Source organism: Onychomys torridus, chromosome 14 (genome assembly GCF_903995425.1).
Source record: "Onychomys torridus chromosome 14, mOncTor1.1, whole genome shotgun sequence".
In the NCBI taxonomy this organism is placed as follows: domain Eukaryota; kingdom Metazoa; phylum Chordata; class Mammalia; order Rodentia; family Cricetidae; genus Onychomys; species Onychomys torridus.
Window position 1 is genome coordinate 37,896,319 of NC_050456.1, and position 15,564 is coordinate 37,911,882.

Sequence of the window (15,564 nt, forward strand, 5' to 3'; positions counted from 1 at the left end):
GAAAATCAAAATTCTTAAAAAGAAGGGGCCACGCGGTGGTAGCGCATGCCTGTAATCCCAGCACTCGGGAGGCAGAGACAAGTGGATCTCTGTGAGTTTGAGGCCAGCCTGGTGTACAGAGCTAGTCCAGGACAGGCTCCAAAGCTACAGAGAAACCCTGTCTCGAAAAACAAAAACAAACAAACAAACAAAACAAAAACAAATAAACAAAAAAAGGGAAAAACCCCAACCTCTGGCCTCAGATATCTTGTCTTCATTTATCTGGGATGTGGTTTCAAAGTTCCTCAGGTGATATACATGTGCAGTCAGTGTTAAAAGTCATTGATCTAGGCAGCTTCCTGAGTTCACCCATAAATACAATAATTCACAGAGAAAAAGAATGCCAGACATGGATTTTAAAAATCTTATTCATTTATTTATTTACTTACTTATGTATGTATGTATGTATGTATGTATGTATGTATGTATGTATTTATCTGAGACAAGGTTTCTCTGTGTAGCTTTGGTGCCTGTCCTGGATCTCACTCTGTAGACCAAGCTGGCCTCGAACTCACAGAGATCCACCTGCCTCTGCCTCCCAAGTACTGGGGTTAAAGGTGTGTGCCACTGCCACCCGGCCAAAATCTTAATTTTCTTAACACTTGAGAGTTTGAGGCTGGAAGATTTTGATTCTGGGGTCAGTCTGGGTTACATAATAAGACCTAATTTTTAAAAATAATATAAAAGCTGTCTCTGATGGTGTATGCTTGTCATCACAACACTTGGTGGAGAATCAGAGTAATTCAAGATTGTTTTGTCTATATCATGAGTTTGAGACCAGCATGATGGCTGCATAAAACCATGTTTTATCACTAGTCCCTAATGAAAGAAATAAAAACAAACAAGTGTTAATTTGAATCTGCTCTGCGTCATTTATTGATTTTGTTTGTTTGTTTGTTTGTTTTTTCTGAGACAAAGTTTCTTTGTGTAACCCTGGCTGTCCTGGAACTCAGAGATCCACCTGCCTCTGTCTCCTGAGTGCTGGGATTACAGGCGTGCGCCACCACCATCTGGCTCATTTATTGATCTGAAGAACTTGCTCACCTTTTCTATGCCTCAGCTTCTTAAAGTTTGTTAAGAAGACAGACTGCTTGATTCATGGAAGAGATTTTTTTCCCCTTGACAGGAATAGAGAAATTGATAATCAATAATGAGTAAATCATCCAAATAAGCCAAGAAGAGCTAGGCAGTCATTTAAGAATATAATTAGGTGGGCTCAGTGTCATGCCTCTAATCTCAGCACTTGGGAGGTGGAGTCAGGAGGATAAGGGGTTCAAAGTCAGGCTGGGTCACAAGAGACCCTGCCTCAAAAAACAATCCATTAAAGTTACCAAAGAACACTTGTACATGAAAATGATTTTCTTTCTTCCTTTTTTAAATATCCTTTAAAAAAAATTTTTTTATTGTGTTTTATTTATTAAGTATACAGTGTTCTGCCTGCATGTATCCCTGCAGGCCAGAAGAGGCACCAGATCTCATTACAGATGGTTGTGAGCCACGATGTGGTTGCTGGGAATTGAACTCAGGACCTCTGGAAGAGCAGTCAGTGCTCTTAAACTCTGAGCCATCTCTCCAGGCTCCCTTTCTCTCTTTTTTCACAAATAGGACCTGTTATTTGTCCCTATTAAAAGTCTGAATTTTAAACAGATTCTTGGATTAGTGGTTCATGTCTATCAGCTCATTCTTTTTTTTTTTTTTTTTTTTTTTTTTTGAGACAGGGTTTCTCTGTGTAGCTTTGGAGCCTTATCCTGGAACTCACTCTATAGACCAGGCTGGCCTCGAACTCACAGAGATCTGCCTGGCTCTGTCCCCCCCCACCCCCGAGTGCTGGGACTACAGGCATGCGCCACCACCACCTGCAGCTCGTTCACTTTTAACACCTGTCTTGTCACCAGTTTTTCCAGAACCTTCACCATGGAGCTCCAGGAAGTTTCTCAATTCAAACTTTGATTTCCTCAGCACTTCTACTTTCCAACTTCCTAAGACATTGTGAAATGGATAAATGAAGTAGCAAGCCTTTTCTGTCTTTCCCAGTGTTGTCTGGGAACAATTTATTTTTTCATTTTTATTTTTGGGAGGGATGAATGCTGGAAGATCTGAGAAATAGAACAGGCCACAGCTTCCTCACTTTGCCAGTTCCTCAGCTGATCCTGTTTCCTCAGACTGGAAGCCTCTGAGCCCTCATCCAGAATGAATCTCAGCTGAACTGCTGCTCAAAAAAAAACCTAAAAGCTTAACCAGCTCTAGTTCCTGGCCCTCACGCCTTATATACCTTTCTGCTTCCTGCCATCACTTCCTGGGATTAAAGGCGTGTGTCACCATGCCTGGCTGCGGAAACAATTTATTAACCACTTCCTCCAAGTCATTTGTCTGCACTTCTCAGGTCACCAGCTCCATCATCATCCTCTGGATCTGCTGATGCACATAGAACTTTTGTGTGTCTGGTTGTTTCGGGTTTTAGTGAAACCAGCATAAAACAGAAGAAGCAAGTAACCATCCGCTGTCTTGACATCAACATGACTTTCAATCATGCTCTGCCTCTTTATGACCATGGAACACATTTTGTCCAAGGTAAGATCCATGCCCTGGAAGCTAGTCAGACGCTTTTTGCCCTGAATATCCTCAGTATTTACCTTAAATTTTCTAAATGCCACTTTGCCATCCGCGGATCAGCAAAACTCACTTTAAACACACAGCCCTTGCGGCCATGAGATGCAGTTTTGGTTTCTTGAGTCCTGGTGACTACTGATTTTCCAATGTTTCTAATAACATGACTGGAGCTTTCCTATCATGCCAACCGGTCTTAGAAAACTTTCTTCTTCTTGCCGCCTTTCATCAGGTATTTGTACTTGTGGACTGCCATGGTGCTGCTCAGAGAGCCCAAAGGACAGAAGTACATTGTACAATGAGTCTCACTTTTTACTGGTTTTGTTCATTAAAAAGCCTTTTCAGTTGGGCAGACCATAGTCCTGCACTAAGGCAGAAGATGGCCATTCACCATCACCTTGGGCCGTCCTTCCTGCCTGGGTCTCCCTAGCGCTGGGACTACAGGCATCTGGTCTCCAAGTTTTCTTTAGTTTGTTTTGGTTCTTTAGTTTATATTTAATTTGTTTCTGTTTAAAATAAATTAATAAAACTGTACCAGTGGAGAAATAGAACGTTTGTTTCATTGTTGCCAGCCTGGACAACTATGGAGGTTCTATAGCTCAGTGTAGACTGCTAGCCTACCAACCGTGTTCTACCATGGTTCAGGGCCCAGGATCCAATCCCCAGTCCTGCAGGAGCAAAGATGATGGCAACAGTATCAAAACACATATACACAAATGCTAGTTTGTCCATAACCATTAACTGAATGGGAAGGTTCTTTTCAAAATTGAAATGTGCTTTTTTGTTTTCCTGAGACAGAGTCTCACTATGTAGACCTGGATGGAACCCTGTATGTAAACTAAGCTGGCCTTCAAGTCACATAAATCTACCTCCTCTGTGTCTGTGTGTGATGAAAGGGATGTACCACTGCGCTGAGTTTTCTTTATTGTTTTTGAGACACTGTTGCCTAGATTGGCTTTGACTTTGCAGTGATCCTCCTGCCTCACCCTCCCAAGAACTGGAATTACAAGTTTTAGCCACCACTCCTGGCTTTAACTTTTACTGAAAGAAATTGTTTCCGATATTCCAGGCACAGAAGAACAAGTACCTCTTCATCCCACTCTCGTAAATGTAGTGTAAAAAGTTGAATTCATAGACATGGAGAGTAGAATGGTCACGACCAGAAACTGGGGAGAGTAGGAGGGACTGGGGTCACTGGGTGACCAAGTGACTATGTTGTAGTTAAGGACAAGAAGCCCTGCTGTGAGGGTGTAAGATGGTAGCCGGTAAGACTCGGTAAGACTCGGTTGCTGAAAACGCCACATATCTCCGTCACAGTACATGAGGAAATTCAGTTGAAACAAGGCAGGGAGCATCCTCCTTGCTGGCCAGCCCTTCAAGTACGAGTGCTCTGTAGGGCGTTGGGGGAGAATTGCCCTCCACATCTCACTCAGCCATGAATCCTTGTGCAACAATACTGACTGGCCAGGCAAGATGAGCCCACTGGTGCCACGGTGGAGATTCTGAGAGTAACCAACTGTGTAGAATGTATGCCAGCTCCACAGGAGGGAACTGGTGCCTGATACTGTAAACCTGGCCCAAAGGATATGGCTGGGGAAGCAACTTATGGTGCTTTGTTAAATAGACCTGATGTTCCTATCAAACCGCCTACTAGATATCTGTTTAGGTCCATAGTGTAGTGTTGCTGTCTGCTTTGGAGAGACTGCAGAGTCTCGTAATGACTGTACCAACCATAAACAGTACATCTATATTACCTCCTCCAAGGCTTTCCCTGAGAATATCATCGAAGAATCTAAGATCCTGGGAAGGACAGGGAGAAGATGGGACAGACTTCCCGGTATGGCGTGGTATGTTTGATGGCACACTTGAACTCACAGCAGTCATGATTACCTACATGAGATTGGGTCTGCTAATACCCTGCCATGGAGCTGGGGATGGGCTCACGTATCTCTCCCCTTCCAAATTTATAGGCAGTTAACGATTGAAAGGGGAAAGAGAAGCATGTTTTAAGGGTCATAGCCACTGGTAAGGTGCCCATGTTCCTGTAAACAACCCTAATGAAACTCACTGTGTCACCAAAAAAAAAAAAAAAAAAAAAAAAAAAAAAGGCAAGAAAGTAGAAGAGGACCTAGCTGAAAAAAGGAAATCAGTGAAAAGGGGGTTAAGAGAAGGTAACGGAGGCTAAGTATGGTTGAAAAAATATTATGTACATACTTGAAAATGTCAAAATGAGACCAATTATTATGTACCATTAATACGATAATAAAAAATTCAATTAAAAATTATTCCTCAGAAGGAATCAAGAAAATGTTTCATCTGTATGGTTTAGTAGCTGACTAAATTGTTACTACTTGGAAGTGTTTTGATTATATTAAAACTTATCTTACCTTTATTTTTTTAAAAACAAAATGTCACTATGTAACCTTGGCTGTCCTGGAGCTTGATATGTAGACCAGGCTGGCTCTGATATGCATTAGCTTGTGCCTCCCGAGTGCTGGGGTCGAGGGCATACATACACCACTTTGGAGGTCAGAGGACAACTTGTAGGAGTAAGGTCTCCTTCCACCACGTGGAGTTCAAGGATTGAATTCAAGTCAGGGGTGGTGGCAAGTGCTCTAACCACTGAGCCATCTCAACCAGCACCCAAATTGACCTATTTTTTAAAAGTACCATGATATACAAAGTTTAAAATTCTCACTATCAGTGATCATGTTCTGGCCATTGTTAACTGTTTTATACTATAAGTATTCTTTAATAATTTATTATTGGGGCTGGGGAGATGGCTCAGTGGATAAAAAGCTCTTGCTCTGTGAGCATAAGTACTAGAGTTTGAATCTTCAGTCAGCACCCAAGTAAAACGCCTGGTGTGGTTTCAAGTACTGGTAGTTCCGTACATTGGGTCACACCTGTAATCCTACCCCTACCCACTATCCTGGGAGATGGAGGCTGGAGAATAATTTCAAGATCATCCTGGCTACACAGTGAATATGAAGCCCGCCTGGGAATGCAGCCTGAAATAAACATTAAATGTATTACTTGTCAAATAGTGACACACGCTCTAGCCTAGGCCTAGGATGACCTAGAATTTGTGGCAATTCTTCTGGGATAGGTGTGAGCCACCATTTTTCGATGGTGGCTTCAAAATTTTTTAAATTACAAAATAAAAACAGTGTATTAACTTCTTTTAACTTTTAACTTTTCTGTTTGTCCACCTTGCATTTACTTTTGCCCTTATTTGATATTTAAAGTTTCATCTTATGTAACCTTAACTTTTTTTTTTTTTGAGACAGGGTTTCTCTGTGTAGCTTTGGCTGTTATGGAACTCGCTCTGTAGACCAGGCTGGCCTGGAAATCACAGAGCTCCACCTGCCTCTGCCTCCCAAGAGCTGGGTGGGATTAAAGGCTTGTGCCGCCAGGCACTCGGGAGTTCGAGGCCAGCCTGGTCTACAGAGCTAGTCCAGGTCAGGCTCCAAAGCTACAGAGAAAACCTGTTTCGAAAAAAAAAAAAAAAAAAAAAAAGAGCGTGTGCCACCGCCGCCCAGCTTATTATTTTAACTTAACTTTAACATATCCGTTTAATACAAAAAGGTGTCTGGGCCAGCAAGATGGCTTAGCAGGTAAAGGTGCTGGCTGCCAAGCTCGATGTTTGATGCCAAGGACCTGCATGGTGGAAAAGAATTGACTCCGGCACGTTGTCCTCTGACCTCGCTAACGCACACGCGCACACACCCGAAATGAAAAAGTATTTAAAACCCAAACCCAAACCCAACTAGGTTTCCTTATTGTGCGTCGAGCCCAGAGGTCAATTTAAGGGAGTTGTTTCTCTCCTTTCACGCTATGGGTTCTGGGGATGGATGGGGCGCGGGTCCTCACTCCGGGCGGCAGAGCCATCTCGTCCGCCCCGATCCCCTTTTCCCAAGACAGGCGGGTGGTTCTCACGAGACTTACAACGAAGAGGACGAGTTTAAACGTTCAAAGAGGAGGGCTTAGGAGCAAACCCACGGCTAGAAAAAGTGCGGGCTACTTTTAGACTGGCGGATTCTACGGCACACCGACCTCCCTCCCACGTGTCTTCCAGGAAACTGGAGGAAGTCGGGAGGCGACGGGGTAGAAAGGAGACGCAGGCGCTGGCGAGAGGCACCCCGCGCTGGGAGTCTGGGAACAAGCCTTGGCAAGCCTGGGTCGGGGCGTTGGTCTCGAGGGCCGACAAAGCCCACGGCGGAGCGGCTTTGCTCCCCCGCCTTCGGGAGGCGCAGGAGAAGAAGAGGGGAGACCCTGGGAGAGCGACAGGTGGGCGCGCCGCCGGCCCCGCGCCCGCGGGTTGCGGGTTCCGGGTTCCGGGAGGCGCCTCCGCGAGCCCTGCGAGCCGCCGTAGCCCCGCCCCCAGGCCCCGCCCCGCCCCCCGCCGCCGGCGCGTGGCGCCCGTGACGTTAGGCGCGCGGGCCACTCTCCTTCCAGAGGTCGCGCTCTTCCGAACGGGCCGGCCCGAGCCGCGCACGCGCAGTCGGGAGGGGAAGTGAGGCGGTTTCCTCGGCGCCTTTTCCGGCAGCGGCGGCGGCAGAGCTGGGAGGAGGAGGAGGAGGAGGAGGTGGAGGCCGGAGGGGACCCGCGCGCTTTGGGGCGGCGGCTGGAGGTAACCTCACGGGCCGATCCCGAAAGGCGGGCCCGCGTCGGCCTCCGCCAACCCTCGGCGTCCCGGCGGTAACTCCCTTCTTCCTTCTCTGTGTCCCTGCAGGCAGCAGCGCGCCGAGTTCCCGCGAGGATCCATGACCTGACGGGGCGCGGGAGTCGCGCGCTCCTCGTCGGGTGACCAGGGTCGGTCGGGGCCGAGTCCCGGCGCTCGCAGCAGGGCCGGCGGGAGGGCCGCCGTTGGCCGGCCGCGGGCCGAGGCGGCGGAGGTGCTGTCGGCGGCGCTCGAGCGGCGCCCGCGGGGGGGAAGGGCAGTTCCGGGCCGGCCGGCCGCGCCTCGCCTCGCCTCGACTCAGCAGGGCGGCGGCTCTCCCGGCGCAGACGCAGGGCCCGGGCGGCGGGCGATGCCCGAGTGAGCGCAGGCCGGGCCCCCTGCCCCTTAGCAGGCAGCTTCGCGCAGGCCGCTGGGCGTCCTCGCGGCGGGGCGGCTTCGTTTCGGTCCCGGCGGCGGCGGCGGCGGCGGCGGTGTAGGCAGAGGGGACCCGGGACACCTGGATGCCCCCGGCCCCGGCTCCTCCGACGCGATGGGGAAGGTGCTATCCAAGATCTTCGGGAACAAGGAGATGCGGATCCTCATGCTGGGCCTGGACGCAGCCGGCAAGACCACGATCCTGTACAAGTTGAAGCTGGGCCAGTCGGTGACCACCATTCCCACGGTGGGTTTCAACGTGGAGACGGTGACTTACAAAAACGTCAAGTTCAACGTGTGGGATGTGGGCGGCCAGGACAAGATCCGGCCGCTCTGGCGGCATTACTACACCGGGACCCAGGGTCTGATCTTCGTGGTGGACTGCGCCGACCGCGACCGCATCGACGAGGCCCGCCAGGAGCTGCACCGCATTATCAATGACCGGGAGATGAGGGACGCCATAATCCTCATCTTCGCCAACAAGCAGGACCTGCCCGATGCCATGAAACCCCATGAGATCCAGGAGAAACTGGGCCTGACCCGGATTCGGGACAGGAACTGGTATGTGCAACCCTCCTGTGCCACCTCTGGGGACGGACTCTATGAGGGGCTCACATGGTTAACCTCTAACTACAAATCCTAATGGGCATCCTCCACCCATCCCCCGGAAAGAGAGAAATCAAAGACCCATTCATAGGATTATCGCCACCATCATCAACCTCTTTCAATTGCCACTTTCTTTTTTGAATCTGAACTCTGGAGTTACAGTTCTACCGTTTAGTGGGGTTGGGGTTTTCTTTGTTTCCTTTTGTTTTTTTTTTTTTTGCTTTGCGTTAGGATGCTCTGATCTGATATTTGACACGAATACAGTGCTCAATGCTCTTGTGACTTCCAGCAAACGGGGTGGGGTAATAGCAGCTCTTGGTAAAATCCTTTATAATAATGGTTTGATTTTTCTATTTCGAGAGAATCTTTTTTTCCCCAATGTATGCCTTTTTCCTTTTTGCCCAGTTTCTTATCACTTGCTGTAGATGGCTTATTTTGCATTCATGCAGACTATGTTGCAAGTCTGTTTCATCTAGTAAACTGAAAATTATTGCTTAATCAAACTGCCGTTTGTCTTTTATGTTTAAGGCCTCCCCCCCCCTCCTTGTTAGCGCTAACTTGAGCAATTTCAAATGTGACCTTTTATATCCAAGACCAGTATGGTTAACTTAGCCCACAGTGGCAAAGTAATGAGTAATACCAGTGTAATGTTCCAGTTGCACAGCAGTGTGTTAAACAGGTGATGTGAGAAATCCCTTGGAGTGTCAGCTATTAACGTGCATGAGTGGGAGTGAAAGTCCCCCGTAGCTAACTTAGGCTGCAGAACACAACTGTAACCTGGAAAGGGTGCAGGTCTTTGACACTGCAAAGTTGGGGACTTTGATATCTCCCTCTCTTCCTACCTTGAAAAATAGACTCTTTCCAGAAAATGGAGCAATAATGGTGTATGCCACACACAGATGAAATATTTGTAGATATTTTAAGTTACTTTCGGGCAAAATTGGAATATGTTACCTTGTTTCAAATATCTTACGACCAGTAGTAGCTTTACAATTACTAAACATTTACTTTGTTCACTAATAAAACATTCAAAAAGGCAAATTATATGCACCTTTTACCTAGCTGGAAAAAAATACACATTCCTGTTTTTACATTACAGCAACTGATTAAACTGAAGATATATGACATTTTTTTTTTTAAATGAGTGATATACATCTCCATGAATTAAAACACTGGAAAAGATGGTTTATTTAAAAGAAGGTATTTAGTTTTGCTTGATTGTAGGATTAACTCATGCAAATAGCTATCCTGTTGGCTCAGCCTACAGTGTCTCCTTTAAGGAAGGAAATGTGCCGAATGAATGAGGCCTACTGGAGGGACAGTTAAAGAGTAGAGTGCAGAGGAAGAACCACGATGACAATGAATGTACATTGATTCTCTAAGGGTAAGCATTGTGCTCACTGGTGATTCCCAGATCTTAACAAGATGAGCTGGTTAGGACCGGTTCCTAGATTGAGACCACTATGGTGATATATTGAACCAAATGTTAATGTTGATTCAGAATTGTGAAGCAGCATCTGGTTCTTAGGTAGCCTTAAGGATTAATGTAGTGATCCTCAAGGAATTAAACTTAGGGAATTTCAGAAATGTAGACTGCAGGGGCAGTATACAGGAAAAGGTGGAGTAGTTTTGCTTATGAGGGTGTCTGAAAATTAAAATCAAGCCGGATATCATGGTATAGTTGGACAGTATTGGTCCTTCATGTTTTGGCCATATTGTATAATGGAGCTTTTTACCAAAGATGTATGAGAAACAGAAGGCTATACAAACATGAACTGTAAGTAAAACAAACTAAAGCAGATGAGAAAAGGTGCTATGTTGTAGGCTCCTATTGGTGCAGAGGGATTTTTTGAATTCAAGATGCAACTAAAGCCTAAAGTTCTCATCTTCACATTAACAAAAATATCTCTAGAAATGAGGCTGATTCACATTTAAGAACATAGTTGCTTTTTAAAATTCCCAAAGCTCCAGCATAAATGTAATTCTTAGTGTTTTAAGTGATTGCATTTTAAGGTACATAAATATGGTTATACGAATATCAATGCTATAGTAACATCCTGAAACAAAATAAGCACAAAGGTATAAATGCCTAAACTGGAGGAGACTTGAAGCCCTCATGTTGATTCTTAAATGTGTACTCTAACTTGTGACAGGCAGATTGGTAGGCAGCCATTTTTGTGTGTGTCTTAAAATAACTGGGGGCATAGTTAAAATTTTATACAAGTGATCGCTATTACTGAATATTGCAGGTGAGATGGGTTATTTTTAGTTTATTTGAAATGTCTGAAAAGGTGGGAGGGGGGAAACTGAAATTTGAAAAGCCCTAAACCTTTTGGAAAGAAACTGTAATTTTCACTTACATTTCTTTAAGAGTATATATAAAAGGTTTATAATTGATGTAGTTAAATTGAACCATAACATTGGTGATTATGAAGCAGGAAATTAGAGCCTGCAGAAAAAGTTATAATGGAAAAATTAAAAAAATAAGGTCCTAAAGATTTTGTCTAATTGCATCAATTTCTGTACTTGTGTGAATTTATAAACTTGCAGTAAGTTTTGAATGAGGTTAATCTTGTCTAATATAAGTAAATGAGTCTGTAGACTGTGATCCCCCTCTCCCAGCTAAAAAGTGCAGTACTTGGAATTGTTCTTTATGGTTGTAGTGTTACTGAAGCACTAACATGCAGAAAATAAAGGAATTACACAGTGCAGTTTCTCACGTTATGTTACTTGGAGTAGATAAGTGGGATGTACTGGTATCTTGGGCCATGTTACTCTCCAGGGATAAATGGTAAAAAATGTATTTGAGACTCACCTGACTTTGATAAAAGATAAAAAAAAAAAAAATTTAAGGTGTTTCCTGTTTTAATTTCACCAAGCTGTGTTTTGTGACAACAGAGTGTAGTAACAGTTAAGAGTATTTGTCTCCCCTCCCCTTGTGAAGACAGGGCAAGGGCTCCACATGCTGGCTGCATCCTTGACCCTTTTGCTTTGGTTTTTATTTTGAGATAGGGACTTGCTTAGTTGCTCAGGTGGACTTTGAACTTGTGATCCTTGCTTCATCCTCCTGAAGTAGTTGGAGTTACACGCCTGTGCTACCATCTCCACCTCAGGAGTCTATCCTGCATTTTTCAAATTACAGTCTTAGCATTTTGAAATTAAAAAATTGTGTTTGTAAGGAATTGATTGGTTTGCAGAGTCCTTTTTTAGTTGTCTTAGTCTTTAATAATATAGTTGAATTTAAAAATTTTTAGAGTTCAAAGTTGCTTGTTTGATAATAAGGACAGAATTACAGCCATGTAAAAGATAGAATTGTGGATGAATAATTTAAAATCATTTAAATATTCTCGTAAGCATTCCTTATACTAATCCGTCAAGTTTTTTTGTAGTTTGATTCTATACTGTCTTGCTGTGATACATAGTATGATTTAGATCACACATTAAGGCTGGGTTTGTTAGTGCCTACCTGTAATCCCAGCGCTTTGAGAATTGGAGGCAGGAGGAGCAGAAGTTTGAGGTCAGCCTGGTCTATGTGAGACTCTGTTTTAACTAACCAGCCAATAAGGCTCATCTTGATACTTTGCTAGTATATCTATTACTGTGACTTACTGAGATGTGCAGGGTCAGTTTCTCAGGGTTAACAGTAGAAAATATTTTCTAATGGTTTGTAATGCTTTAAACAGAATTGAGCCACTGTAGTCTGAATAGTGATACCTTACCACATTCCAGTTATTCGTGTTCTCTCTCTCTCTCTCTCTCTCTCTCTCTTCCTCTCTCTCTCTCTCTGTATGTATGTATGTGTGTGTGTGTACACAGTTTGTAGTCAGATAAGTTTTGTTTCTTAGACGTAATATTATATTTGTAAAACAATATGTAGCGATTTTAAATATTTTTCATATCAGACTAATCACTGAACATAATATTTGGAGCCTAGCTGTCAATAGAGTCTAGCATTTTGCTTGTTTAATCAAATGATGGACAATAAAAGTGATAATATCCAGAAGTTTATATTATTGAAATATTATGAGAAGGAGCTGTTTAAAAAAAAAAAAAAAAGCAAAGTAACTTCTTGCTTTGCCAAACTTTAAAGCTGCCGAACTAGTTGAACTGGCAGGGAACATGTGTGGATAAGATCAAAGAAAGTAGAACTAACTGGTCTGTAGAGGGACTTAGCAGTTATAGTTGAAATTTGTTTATTGTATTAGCTAAAGTAATGGTATGCTTCAAGAGAATTAGACTAAGAACAAGCCTACTTTGTGGGATGGTAAAAAGTATTTAGTTTTTAATTTTTATATAGTTTTAATATGGAATCCAGATTAGTTTTGATTTTGTAATTCTGTCTCTGACATATCTAGCAAAAATGCTTTAACTTTTAACACCCTCCCTTTATTTAAAATGTCTTATGACTACTTGAACAACTTTCAATTACTTGTCAATTTTGTCGTTAAGCTTTTTTTTTTAACCTGTTGGATTATTTCACATAGAGTACACACTTCCTCCGTGGTATCCGTTGTATAAGTTTGAGGGTAGATTGATTTATTGAGAACCTAATAATATTCCTGGAACTGTTTCCGTGAAGTGCAAAACAATAAATGTCTGCCTTGGTGGACGTACATGGGTGGGTGGGAGAGAACAAAGAGATGGTAAGTATAAATATTGGTGACTATTGCACAGTGTCACATAAAAGGGAATGGAGGGCTGTTCAAAAGGCTTCCCCAAGGTTATGTTGAACAAACGGTTGAAGGACAAAATAGTGCAGTTGGTACTATAACAAAAAGATACAGTGTAACAGCTGGACTGGGAGACAGGAGCAAGGGCAAAACTAGCTGTGGCCTGTTTTTACAGAGGTGGTGCTAAGAATAGTTTTTAATGTTTTCAAAGGAGTGTTAAAGATTATAAGAAAACGGGCTGCGGATGTAGCTCAGTAGTAGAGCACTTGCCTAGCGTATGTATGCAAGGCCCTGGGTTTGATCCACATCACTGGAGGAAAAAGGCTGTAAGAAACACGTGACACAGGTACAGTATATAACCTGGAAACTCATATTTCCATCTGGCCCTTTATGTCTAAAGCCAACATTTTCAAAGACTATTGTTAAGCAAATTTGAATCAAAATTTTGAGAAAACAGTGGCTTATATAATTTACCACATTTCTGTTAACTTCTGGGAGTCCAGGCTAACCTTGGAAGTTTTGTGGTTCTGTTGGTTGGTATGTTTGTTTTTGATACAGGCTCTTATTACATAGCTCAGACCTCAGATTTATAGTGACCCTCTTATCTCAGCCTCACAAGTGTTGAGATTACAAGAGTACACCAATAAAGCCTGCTTTATTGATGTTTTTCTACAGGTAAATATGTGAAACCAGAGATTTTCAGTTCCATTTCTTGAAAAATTTATGAATTATTTAAGATGTTTATTTTTATGGTGGTCTAATCTTTGGATTTAAATGTGTTTCTCTGCTAAAAGCACACTTCCCTTTTGATAGCCTAGATTAGTTTGGAATAAGTTCAGATAGTATCATTCAATTGTGGCCTTTTTTTTCTAGCATTACTGTAATCAGTTCTGAATTATATTTTTTATATTATGGAACTTTGCAAGAGGAAAAGTTTTATTGACTTAGCAACTAATATATTTTGTTTCCTTCAGTACTACCCTGTTCCATATAAACCAGGAAAAATAATTGATTCTACATGTGAATTTCTCTTGCCTGGAAAGTTGTCCTATACTAATATAACAGGATGTGGGGATTAAACAAGTGTAGTCAAGAGGAATTATGGAAGTGAGGTGGTTTTAGTTTTGTTTTTCAGACAGGGTCTCACATAGTGTTGCCCAGGCTGGCCTTGCCCTCAATAATCCTGCTTCAGCCACCTGAGGGCTGGGTTGCAGATATAAACTACCACACCTAGCTGGAAGTAAGTTCTGTGAGGGACATTTACAAATGAGCACTTAGCACTTTAAATCGCATTTATTTTATTATATTTCATGTGTGTAGGTACTTGAGTGCCCAGGCCTGTATATCAGGGAAGACTTGTGATTCGGTTTCCGCCTTCCACCTTGTGGGACCCAAGGATAAACTCAGGTCCTCAGCTTTGGTACTGTGGGCCTCTTCTAACTGAGCTATTTTGCTGGCCCCCACAGATGAACTTTTTTTTTCCCCCAGAGCTGAGGACCGAACCCAGGGCCTTGCGCTTGCTAGGCAAACGCTCTACCACTGAGCTAAATCTCCAACCCTAACAAGTGAATTTTTAAAAAGTGAAAACCTTGTAGTTTATAGGCTATGTGAAACTCATTATTGATGAGCAAGAAGTTTTCTATTCTAGCAGTAAGTAGACTGAGGAAGAAGATCACAGCACGTGAGAGGAAAACAACCAAATGTTTTGGTTATAGAAGTGGGATTTGGATCTTTGAAGTTTATTACAATATGATAATCAGCTGGGGATACAACTCCCTAGCAGGGTACTTGCCTAGCATGGGCAAGGCCCTGGGTTTGATCCCCAGCATTGAGGAAGTTTGTGAAAAGGTCTAGGTTGTGGTTGGACTAAAGAGATCAAGATTAAGAAGCATTCTAATCATGGCATTTGCTGAATGTCTGCCTCATGTCTGACATTGTTCTAGGCATGTAATACATACAAATTCTGAGTAGCTACCCAACAGCCTTGGGAGACAGGTTCCAGTTTTGTAGTTGAAGAAATGGGCATAGAGAGGTTCATGTTAATCTCTGGACTGAGGTTTAGATTCAGGTGGTCTGTCCCTTACTATAATGTGACGAGATGACAGTTATTATTTTTTGTTTGTTTTTGTTTTCCGAGACAGGGTTTCTCTGTAGCTTTGGAGCCTGTCCTGGACTAGCTGTGTAGATCAGGCTGGCCTCGAAGTCACAGAGATCCACCTGCCTCTACCTCCTGAGTGCTGGGATTACAGGTGTGCGCCACCACCGCCCGGCAACAGTTACTATTTTTAATATTTTTTAGTACTTTGTTTTAAAAAATTGCTTGCTTTGAATAGTTTCCCATAATTTTCTTTCTTTCTTTTTTCTTTTTTGGTTTTTCGAGACAGGGTTTCCCTGTGTAGCTTTGCGCCTCTCCTGGAACTCACTTGGTAGCCCAGGGTGGCCTCGAACTCACAGAGATCCGCCTGCCTCTGCCTCCCGAGTGCTGGGATTAAAGGCGTGCGCCACCACCGCCGGGCCCATAATTTTCTAATTGGTCATTTTGAG

The 15,564-nt window shown here is 43.5% G+C and overlaps 1 protein-coding gene and 1 pseudogene across 2 annotated transcripts; one reads left to right on the plus strand and one right to left on the minus strand.

Annotated features, from left to right (window-relative positions):
* Positions 1-1,678: 1,678 nt before the first annotated feature.
* LOC118595727 lies at positions 1,679-2,902 on the minus strand (annotated as a pseudogene).
* Positions 2,903-6,803: 3,901 nt separating this feature from the next.
* On the plus strand, positions 6,804-8,853 carry Arf6 (ADP ribosylation factor 6). 2 transcript variants are annotated; one of them, XM_036206425.1, is made up of 2 exons: positions 6,804-6,936; positions 7,382-8,853. In XM_036206425.1, exon 2 carries the CDS (start codon positions 7,860-7,862, stop codon positions 8,385-8,387), a length of 528 nt encoding a protein of 175 aa, XP_036062318.1. In that variant the 5' UTR covers positions 6,804-6,936; positions 7,382-7,859; the 3' UTR covers positions 8,388-8,853. The 2 variants fall into 2 exon arrangements, with proteins under 2 accessions (XP_036062318.1, XP_036062317.1); XM_036206424.1 differs by lacking the exon at positions 6,804-6,936 and adding an exon at positions 7,191-7,279.
* The last annotated feature ends 6,711 nt before the right edge of the window (positions 8,854-15,564 follow it).

Bases quoted from the DNA above. Each gene is read 5' to 3' on its own strand.
- Arf6 (XM_036206425.1), top strand. From the start codon at position 7,860: ATGGGGAAGGTGCTATCCAAGATCTTCGGGAACAAGGAGATGCGGATC.